Source organism: Pinus tabuliformis, chromosome 5_1, assembly GCF_031772625.1.
Source record: "Pinus tabuliformis cultivar Carrire ecotype Pingquan chromosome 5_1, CPIR1, whole genome shotgun sequence".
In the NCBI taxonomy this organism is placed as follows: Eukaryota; Viridiplantae; Streptophyta; class Pinopsida; order Pinales; family Pinaceae; genus Pinus; species Pinus tabuliformis.
In genome coordinates, this window is record NC_142305.1 from 861,547,137 (window position 1) to 861,558,498 (window position 11,362).

At 38.0% G+C, this 11,362-nt stretch overlaps 1 protein-coding gene and 1 pseudogene across 1 annotated transcript in view; one reads left to right on the top strand and one right to left on the bottom strand.

Annotated features, from left to right (window-relative positions):
• The window catches only part of MCCB (3-methylcrotonyl-CoA carboxylase), a 234,649-nt gene extending 232,687 nt beyond the window's left edge, over positions 1 to 1,962 (top strand). The window contains exons 8-10 of the mRNA XM_089433023.1: positions 925 to 1,056; positions 1,394 to 1,450; positions 1,624 to 1,962. Coding sequence (XP_089289149.1) covers positions 925 to 1,056; positions 1,394 to 1,450; positions 1,624 to 1,827 — 393 coding nt within the window. The 3' untranslated portion in view covers positions 1,828 to 1,962. The remainder of the gene's footprint in view (positions 1 to 924; positions 1,057 to 1,393; positions 1,451 to 1,623) is intronic.
• Positions 1,963 to 10,040: 8,078 nt separating this feature from the next.
• LOC149167563 (DNA topoisomerase 6 subunit B pseudogene) lies at positions 10,041 to 10,946 on the bottom strand (annotated as a pseudogene).
• Positions 10,947 to 11,362: the final 416 nt, after the last annotated feature.

The following is an 11,362-nucleotide window of genomic DNA, read 5'->3' on the forward strand; positions in this document are numbered from 1 at the left end:
GTTAGGAACTTGGCCCTTTGGAATGCACAATTGGTCTTAAAAAATGTAGAACTTGGTCTCCTTCAGTTGAGTCGATCTTCTTGGCACTCTTAATTTTGGCCCAGTTCTTATACTGCCAATTCGATCCCCTGTAGAATCAACATGCAAGACAGAATAAATGGCTAGGGCAGCTTTGCAACCACCGAAACCAATGCCACCAACTATGGTGTATACCCCAACACCGAAACTGATAACCAAACAAGGGTTCTCACCTCTCTTAGCAAGCTACTTGAGCTCCTTAACAAATTCACCAATAATTCTTCACATGCATTGCCTTGAGCCTTTTTCTACTTTTAATAATATTTTTCTCCAAAAACCATGGGTGGCAAACAAAAGTCATGGGTCACTTTATTTTTTGTAAAGTGACTTTTACAACCTTTATCTAATTATTATTTATTTTTATTCTGTGACCCTTTTACTTTCTGTCAATAGCCCAGGGGATCCAGTTAGGCTATGACTCCATTCCTTTCATGCTTCTATGGATCAGAAAGGGACATCATAGATTGTTAACTATACAGCTAAGGTTCTCAGACAGCCAAATATTTCCATAATATCTAGCCAAAAGCATGCATTGGTTGTCGTAGCTTACATATGAGTTTGATCATTCTCATTTATGCCATTCATCTTCCTACAATGAAAATCATCGTGATGTTTTTGATAAATTTAATATAAATACCATTTTCCTGACTGGTGCGAGGTTGGGTGAACCTTTTTAGAATATTTTGACTGTATTTGTGTATGTTCCTTTCCTCCATCTGAATATTGGAATTTAAGATACATCATAGGCTGGATCATGCTTTCATATGCAAAGGAAAATGTTCTTAGGATGCTTGGTTATGAGAAGAATGACGTCACTTAACTCCCAATGACGAACTCTGTATGCAGGTTCCAAAGATTACAATTATAGTTGGAGGCAGCTTTGGGGCTGGGAATTATGGAATGTGTGGACGTGCATACAATCCCAATTTTTTGTTTCTTTGGCCCACAGCCCGAATTTCAGTCATGGGAGGTGCCCAGGTGTGTTCAACTTTCTGTGCTAAATCTCAAAATGAATGTGCAGCAATTATTTCAATTTTACAGCCCTTAAGCTTTCACCTGAGTGCATCTGAATTCCTGAACTAAACAAAATTTTCACACCTCTCGTAAAGGTGGTTATTGCTTCTGTTGCTTAGTAGGAAAGAAAACGAACAAGTAGCCTTGCTATTGAATTTTCCTATGGAAGAGATAGCACTGTTTTTATTTCTATGTGCACCGTGTAAATAGTAAATACTCATGCTAATAATATATATATATTTTTTCTGTCTGATCACCTGAACATCTGCTGCTTTTTCGATGTGGTATTTTGGTTTGGAAGGCTGCTGGAGTTCTTGCTCAAATTGAAAGGGACAATCGCAAGCGACAGGGTATTCAGGTAATTGGGTTTGTTTGTCATGTTTGTAAAGTTTATGTGCTGTTTCCTTCCGGGAAATAAAAGATAATGTCTGCCTTATGCATATTTTGTTTTTGCATTCTGTATTTGTATATTTTTCCTTTGATATGCGATTACTAAAAGTTGAAGGTACTGTTGAATTTATTTTTCTGTAGTGGAGCACAGAGGAGGAAGAAGCCTTAAAAACAAAGGTGACAGAGTCTTATGAAAGAGAAGGAAATCCATATTATGCAACTGCAAGACTCTGGGATGATGGCATTATTGATCCTGCAGATACAAGAACGGTTTTAGGTTTGGCTTTATCTGCTTCAAAACAAGACGCTTCTGTTAAAACAACATACGGTGTTTTTAGGATGTAAGTGGAAAAGCACTGTGGTGCCAAGAAAGTTGTTGTAAGGCATCAATAAAAGTTCAAAACTCCAAAATTTGTAAATACATTGTTTGAACTAATGGTAAAATTTTCCAGCAATTCCATAAAGTTTTTCAGAAACAAATACCTTTCATGGAAAGTCTTAAGACAGTCAAAGTCGTAATATTTGTTCTTTCAAAAGTACACAAATTTTCATCGAAAATTATAATTGTGGCAGAAATCAAAATTCACATATTTCCATTTCTTTATAAAGTTCTTTTCATTGAAGGATATATATATCTTCGTTCAGTGAATCTACACATTTAGTTAGTTAAGCAACGAATGTACATTGTAAAGTTCACAGGTCAAAACGAGGCAGAATGTTCAAGAAAGGCATTGCTTCATTTTTGTTGTGTCGTTCCTTTCTCGCCACAAGGACTCATTCACTTGTATACTAGGAATTGATGGTTTGTCATACAAGGCAGAGTCAAAACACTACCATATGAGAAGCTTATTCACAAGTCTTCTGCATCTATGACAGTGCCTCAGAATAGCCTTGGGAAAAGCCCTTAACTATCAGATCAACATAATATGTTAGGTGATTCATTTAAATATCGGTAGCCTTGGGAAAAGCCTTTAACAATCAAATAAACATAATATGTTAAGTGATTAATGTGAATATCAGTGGTTTGTTTGTGGATCGATGGTGTTTAACTCTCATGCATATATACAGGACCGTAAAATGAAGCATTATTGAATGATAATACAAAAAAATTATGAGTATTAACAATCAAATAATGCAACATTAAATGTGTAATTTAATATTTCTTTTTAATAGTAATAAGAATTTATGGAGAATGGGTAACTTCAATAATTGTTTGCCATTATTAAACTAGATCAGTGCTTTAAGATTCGGCTGGTTCAGAACCGATTCGGCCGAGTTGGTCTGAGTCAAGGCTTCACCGGGTCGACTCGGCCAGTGAACCGGTTTGGCCGGCCAGGTTATTAACGAGCCGGCTGAGTTGTCTAACAACTCGGCCAGCTCGGTAATAACCCGGTTGGCTCGGCCGGGTTGGAGGACAGCGGCCCATGAATTAAAAAACAACGATTTTTTTTTTTTTTTTTGCTTTTGGCGGAATCCAAGGTTTTCACGATGATACTTTAATGATTTTTTGTCCCTAAATAAGTTTATCTCGCTTGATCTTGAGAGGTTTGTTTAGTTGGTATCACATATGTAGTAGAGATTCCTTAAGGGATAGCTTCATTCTTCTTCAAAACCTTCCAATAGGTTCTTTGCCCCTTTCTTAAAGCAAACCTAACTTTGTGGCCCCAACCTTGGCCCTCCAAAGATGAGCATCGAGCCTTGAGTTGATTCCACGTGATGCTACACCTCTTGATGAGCCTCCAAATGCTAAAACACTAAACTTAAAAGCTTGGACATTGGACTATTTGATGATATGCCCAAATGGACTGAACATGCCCCCTGGTTGGCCTTGACCCTATTTTGGTGGATGGTGCCTTCTTCCAAAGCACAGATGATGGTTATCATTGAGATGACTTAGGAGGGCTAGCACATCCCTCTTTGATGCCAATGCTTACCCGTAAGGGTGCCATGTCACTCACATGCTTGAAAATAGAGTGATAGCTTAGAATCAGTAAAAATACAGGGAAACAATGATACAAAAGCAATAAACTGAACAAGAGCATAACCAGACCCCTACTAGCCATGCCAGGCATTTCGTCAAACATGTCATCAGCATATAACCTACATTTGTAAACAACTAAATTAAGTGTAGGGATCTCATACTTATCTGAGAATCGCTATGAACCGTTGTTCCCTCATGTCATTTGCTGCATTATCATCTATTAGGCCATAGATATACTATCCATTCATTTACAAGTAAAAACATGCTGAGAGCCATATATAGTTGTTGTCATAAAATATAGATATAACCAACATAATAGCAACATAATTACCATAAACATACCAGCCATCAAAATCCACATATACATCAATACATTTACACATGAAAATCAAGGGAATGAATTTCTCATTAATGAATGCAATAAACCAACCGGGGATGGGACTATCACGTTCCACCCGACCATATAATGACTAGGCCAAATCTCTCTTCGGCCATTCACCCTCGTGGCATATTCCAAGCATGAACGCGGGACTCAAACCAAAAGAACCAACCAGGGCATACCGAGCTAAACCACCTCACACTCATCAATAGAAACCAGGCTTTACTGTAATCCATCCCGGATCACTATGCCACCATAATGAACACATCATAACATGCTTTACTGTGATCTCCATCTGATCACTAGGCCAAACAAGCATGGATGCCACCGGATTTATCCACCTACAACATGAGGAATTTTCTTGTCTCCTAGTCTCTTAGGCTTTACCGCAATCCAAACTCAGATCACTAGGTCCTAAACATAGACCCACTATCCAGGGTTTATCGCATATCCCAAACCTGGGATTACTAGGCCCAACGAAGAGAAAACCACCTCTTGGCTTTACCGTATATCTTGGCATTCACCAGTGAGGATTCCGAGGCCCACTGAGGCAACACAATATTGGCTTTACCACAACCCACAATATGGCTCAGGGGTCACTACGCCAGTGACATTAGTGTGATTCAGAGTCCGGTAGAAGGACCACTAGGCCATGTGCTCCATCATTCAGAGATCCACCCCACTCAACTTCGAAGCCATCCGAAAATCCAACTCAACCAAAACATGAGAACCCCATCACACCATGGTTATCCGAAAATGGCAAGGCTAGGTTGAAAACACTATCACACCTAGAAAAACCCATGCCATGATAGAAAAGAACCACATGCAATGCCATTCATTGCAAATCTAGTAAGGACAATACACATGCAAGTTGATACATGCAATGAACCCTGTTGTAGTTGCTTGATCTTGCCTTTCCCTGCTTGATCTTTGCTTCCTCTTGCCTTCTTTTCCTTTCTTGTTCCAATGCCAAAATACTCCAAGAAAACTGTTTCCAAGAGTATGAGAGAGAAAGAGAATAATGAGAGAGCTCCAAAAATCAACTGACAAAAGGTTACCAACTGATCCTCGAAAGCCTTTTTATGAATGAGGCCTCTATTTTCTTCATTTTCTATTATTTTCCTTCATTTTCCTCCTCACATGCAACTTGTGAGCTTTCACCTCCCTTTTCTCCTAATTTCTATTATTCTCATAAATAAATGTGCCAAAAATGCCATTTTGCCTTTCCAAAGCCCTAGCCATTGCCTTTGCCAATTTCCTTAGCCATAAACAACCAAATGAACACCCCCTAGGATGTCTTGCCCAACATTCAGCTTGGAATAAGTGTCCGATCAACTGTGGTTATTGTTTTTAACTTTTATTACATGAAATTTTCACAAGGGTTGTTACAAAACCCTCCCCTTTGGGGGACACTGTCCTCGGTGTTCAATCACACATATACCTCAGCAACCTATTGCAAGAAGACATATTATTCATGGAGCTTTATAACACAACTCGATGCGGTATTTATAATGAAAGATTTTCTCAAAAAAAAAGCATCATGACAACATGACAACATACCACATAGTGAAGCTTTATAACACGACTCATTACAATATTTACAAAGATCGTCCTTCTGAGTGCCAATCCACATGACATCATAACATCATGATAACATAACCACATGATAGAATAGTAAAATGACAACATAATCATAATGACATAACACACATACCACATAGTGTAGCTTTATAACATAGCTCATGCCAGTATTTACATCCATACACATATGTACATATAGCAACATCACCATGAATATATACCAAAACATATATCAAATCATATACTAAAACATATATTAAACACCATATCTAAGCATATATCAAAACATCATAAATCATATACCAAACCACCATAAAGCATATACCACACCACCATATCGAAGCTGCTTTGCCTCAACCGAAAAACAAGGAAGGATACATAGCCCACATCTTATCCACCATCTCCCATGTAGCTTCATCGAGACCAAATTTATTCCATTTCACTTTAACTTTCTCGATTGCTCGGTTCCAGAGCATAAGCAACTTTTTCTGCAATATACATTGAGGCTTCGGCTGTAATTCCCCATCTGGTTCCTCCTATAATATAGACTAGTTAATCACATGATCAACAGCCTTAGCATACTTCTTAAGCAAAGATACACGGAAAACATCATGGACTTTCACTGTCGGAGGCAATGCAAGTCGATAGGCTATTGGCCCAATCCTCTCAATGATACTGAGGGGTCCACAAAACTGTGGTGCCAACTTGGCACAATATCCAATCCGCAAGGAGCTCTTCTTCGGTTTGATGCGCAAGTACACATGTTCCCAAACTTGGAACTCCTTGAACAACCTGTTTCGATCTGCATAGCTTTTTTTGCCTCTCTTGTGTTGCCTTTAGATTCTTCTTGATCACCTGCGTTTTCTATTCCATGTCTGTCAATATTTCTGGTCCAACGAATATGTTGCTAACCAGATCACTCCAACTGATGGGAGTGTTACAACTCTGCCCATACAATGCCTCAAAAGGACTCATTCTCAATGACTCCTCATAACCATTGTTGTACGTGAACTCAATAAGTTGAAGGTACTCTTCCCACTTTCATTGCTGATGCATCACATAAATTCTTAAGATGTCCTCCAATATCCTGTTGACCCTCTCTGTTTGTCCATCTGTCTGCAGACGATAAGCTATACTGAAGGCCAACTCTGTGCCCAAACCTGCAAATAACTCCTTTCAAAACTTGGAAGTGAACTTCACATCCCTGTCTGACACAATCTTCTTTGGAACACCGTGCAGTCTTACCACATCTTTGATGAATACCTGTGCCACATCACTAGATGAGAATGTAGAATTCACTGGAATGAAGTGTGCAACCTTTGTTAACCTATTCACAATAACCATGATGGAATCATGTTGCTTCACTGTTTTCGGCAACTTTGTGATGAAATCCATGGAGATAACCTCCCATTTCCATTCTAGAATTGCAATCGGCTGTATCAGTCTACCTGGATGTTTACACTCTTCTTTCACTCGCTGACAATCAAAACACTTTGCCACAAACTCTACTACATCCCTCTTCAAATTTGGCTAATAATACTATCTCTTCACTGTTGTCAGTGTATTCTGATGACCTAGGTGACTTGAATAAGGTTTCACATGAAACTCCCTCAAGATCACCTTCTCAAGCTCACTGTTATCCGGTACATATATCCTATCTCAGAACTTGACCAATCCATTCGTTGTAAGACAATAATCCATACCCTGTGCACCTACACCTGTACCTATACTACCTCTTGTACCTGTACCACTACATCTACCTGTAACTACACTTGTACCTGTAATATCATGTGTACTTGTACCAACACCTGCTGCAACCTGTGCACAATCTCCATATACCTAACATCCTGCTGACCTACTTGCAAGATCCTATCATGTAAGTTTAGCCCATAGGAGCTCATAACTACCAAGTGATGTACTTGTACAAGTCTTCTGAGAGCATCTGTCACCCTATTATCTTTACCTTTGATATACTTGATCTCGAAATCAAACTCGTTGATCATGGCCAACCATCTAGCCTGCCTGGCGTTCAGATTCGGTTGGTCAAACAAATACTTCAATCCAATATGATCACTCATAAGTACAAACCTCCTGCCAAGAAGATAGTGTCTCCGCATCTTGAATGCATGTATAATCGCTGCCAACTCAAGATCATGCGTGGGTAGTTCTGCTCATGCTCATTTAATTATTATGGGAGTTTTGAGGTCTAAAATAGGCCTCCTAAGGAAATTGTAAAATAATAGTGGAAATAATAAAATAAGATTAGATTACATCATCAATAGAAGGAAAAAGGAAAAAAAAAAATTCAAATCGTATTTTCAACTTATCTCCTTATGGGTTTACTCAAATTTCGAGCAACAACACTCGTTGGATGTAGATTTGATTACTCATCCAAGGAGTACCCATGTTGCATAATTTCAATGGACCCTCCTACACGAAAAATGAGAAATACATGAAAAATGTCATTGCAATCACGTTTTGTCATGTATTTCTCATTTTTCTTGTAGCAGAGTCCATCGAAAGTATGTAGCATGGGTACTCCTTGGATGATGAATTAAACTTTTCATCCAACGAGTAGTTCCACTTGAAATTTGAGTAAAACCTTAGGGAGATAAGTTGAAAATACGAGCCGAAAAAGTAGTTTTATTATTTTATTATTTTTAACCTTTTTACTTTTTTACTCCAAAAATGGTGAATCATCCCCCATGGTTGACATCATCATCTTGAATCCTATTTTTTCTTATAAATTTTATTTTGGTTTTACATTTTTCTTAGGAGGCCCATTTAGACCTCAAATTTCCCCTAATGTTCCGTGATTCATAACATACCACCTGTCCATCCTACATAAGGACTCAACCAAGCCCTCCCTTGCAAGTGTCTGTTCATACCACAAACTCTTTATTCGGATATGCAATATGCAGCACTGGTGCATGTGTCAACAACTGCTTAAGATGCTCAAAGCTAGCCTTGCACTCCTCTGCCCATTCGAACTTCTTACCTTTCCTTTGCAATGATGTAATGGGATAAGCAATCTGTGAGAAGTTCTTGATGAATCTCCTATAATAGCCTTCCAAACCCATGAAATATTTCACCTCATCCACACTCTTAGGAGCTACCCACTCCATGATGGCCCTTATCTTCTCTGGATATATTGCAATGCCTTCCTTGGAGACAATGTGTCTCAATGAAGCATAAAAACTTATGCTGAAGTATGAAGATCTGATAGCTTGTAGACTTGATTATAAAAATACACAGAGGTATTTAAAATAATAAATTATTAATATATATAAAATGTATAAGATGATTTGAATGTACAATGAGGACTCTGCTTTTATACCTTAGCAGGTGACCTTTCGTGAATGGGCATGTCTTTTAGACATGCCTTTTCACTTAATTTAATGACTATTTAACCTAAATAATATTTAATTATTTAATATTAATATTTATTTTATTTATCTAATTGTTATGAATTATATTCATAACATAGCCTCTTCCTTCGGAAGCTTTGTCCTCAAAGCTATAATGCTGGGAATTGTCTTTGCGGTGGTTGTCTTCTCAGCATATAATCTGGGCATCGTTTCATCATGTAGCTCATCACTAATATTACCTTGGATTTTTATTTTTTTTAATACTGTTTATTTTTTTTCAAATTTTAATATATATATATATTTTTTGTTTTAATGGAATTATATTTTTTTTAGTTATAGATTATATATATACTATATAATTATAAGTTTTATATATATAATATGATTATAATTATATACTTTTTTTTTAATACGTAATTATATATATATATATATATATATATATATATTTGTTCAAATGGCACGACCGAAGTCCAAACGACACGACCACATGTAAATTGATTTGTCGTATTGTATGATCCAGCGTACACAAGTAAACTGATTCGGTATGACCCATTCCCTTTTTTTTTTTTTAACAGTGAATGTGTAGGAAAAAATGGAATTGTTGACTGAGTTGTCAGTTCGTGCTTTCCATAGCACGTCATTTCCAGTGTATGAGCGTGGTTAGCAAACGCTTTGGGTGGTGACAGTGTGGATAGCAGGGGAACGTGGAGAAGGGAGACTGAACATGCAGCGACAGACCACACATACTCAACAGAAAGGTGACGGTAGATTGAAGCGTGGTTTGGCAGCGTGGTCGGGGAGTGGATGAGGATGCAGGTGGAAACGCTCCAGATTAGGAAGCCTCGACAGCAGGTTGAACAGAGGAACAATAATCCTTTTTTCCGCTGGAAATACAGACCCAAAATCAAGGGTAAGTACTTTGAGTGATCTGTTCCCACTAATTCAAGAAATCTGTTCTCAGAGAGAGTGTCGGCGGAATTCTTCTTTATATGCTTTGATCTCTCTTACAAGCAATACAAGGAATTGGACTTCGACATATTTGGATCACGTTCCAGATAGGCAATTATGTCCCTAACGGTTATACTTCCAGATGAAGATGCTGCATTCGATGTCTCTGCAATAAGGCGCTTGATAAGTAATAGATCTACAACAGAAGGATGATAGTTCGTTTCAATAGGTACTGGAGGCATCACATCTGTCCTTCATGCAAATCTTATTGTGACATGCTTGTCCGCTGTTGCTGAAATGTATCGGAATAGAAACTGAGCATATGGTGTTATTACAGCCATTTGGTGCATATACTATATTATCTTTGAACGATAAGTTGTCCAATTTCCTTCAATTGTAACTTGAATTTCTACTCCATTCCATCTATCATTGTTGTCCCGCTTTTCATGTACATGAACATGAAGAATATTTTTATGAATATCAATATCAAGGCTACAAAATGAAATGTAATTTTGGCCTTGCATTGCTGAATAAATGTCTATTGGAAGTCCAGTACTCATCTTGGACCATATCAATGCCATCCTTGCACCTAGTCCAAATTTTCCACCAGTTTGTTTCAACCCGTACTTTGTTCCAGAAAGCACTCTTCCAAGCATATTTGGGATGTCATCGTGTGGCATTCCCTTTCCATTATCCTTACAAGTCACTCTGAAAAATGATGTCTCGCCCTGAGCTTTCTGACTCTTTGTAGTGGACATCTCTTTAGGCTTCTTCCCAAGTGCAACAATCTTTGCCAGTTTCTCTTGTTCACGAGCTTCTTTAGCTAAACGTTTCTCACAAGCCTTCTCAGATTCAAAATCACCATACAATGCTGCATCCACCCGCTCCCGATCTATTAACCCAATCATGGTATTAAAAGTGGACTTAGTAATCTCCTCTATAGTAACTTTAATTGCCGGAAGTTCGCCAACGGACTCCGTAGAATCAAGTGCATTCTCCACAAGCTCGCGCACCGTCGTATAAAGACTCTTGCCCGGGTTATCAAAACCAGCAATGTTTTTGTTTTCTGCGAAGAATTTTGCAGGGGACTTTTGCGTAAGAACGCTTTCTTTGCCTTTAGCAGGAGTTTTAGGTTTTGCCTTCTTTTTCTGCTTGGGCTCAACTGGACTGCCGCCACTTTCTTCTGAGTCCATTTCTACTACTTCTTTTTTACTTTCAACATCAACTTCATTTGGATCATCATCTTGATCTGCATTAGCTTCATCTGAATCATTATTTAGATCATTTTCCTTTCGAGCTTCTTTAACTTTTGCAATTGACTTTTCTAAACACTAAAATACTTCTTGAATACTAAATTGTTCAATGTAATCAGGATATGAACGTAATGGCACATTGTGAGGCGAACTACGTTCAAAGGCCCACATGATTATATCGTGTGCCATGGCTCTGATACCACTGAAGCATAAAAACTTATGCTGAAGTATGAAGATCTGATAGCTTGTAGACTTGATTATAAAAATACACAGAGGTATTTAAAATAATAATTTACTAATATATATAAAATGTATAAGATGATTTGAATGTACAATGAGGACCCTGGTTTTATACCTCAGCAGGTGA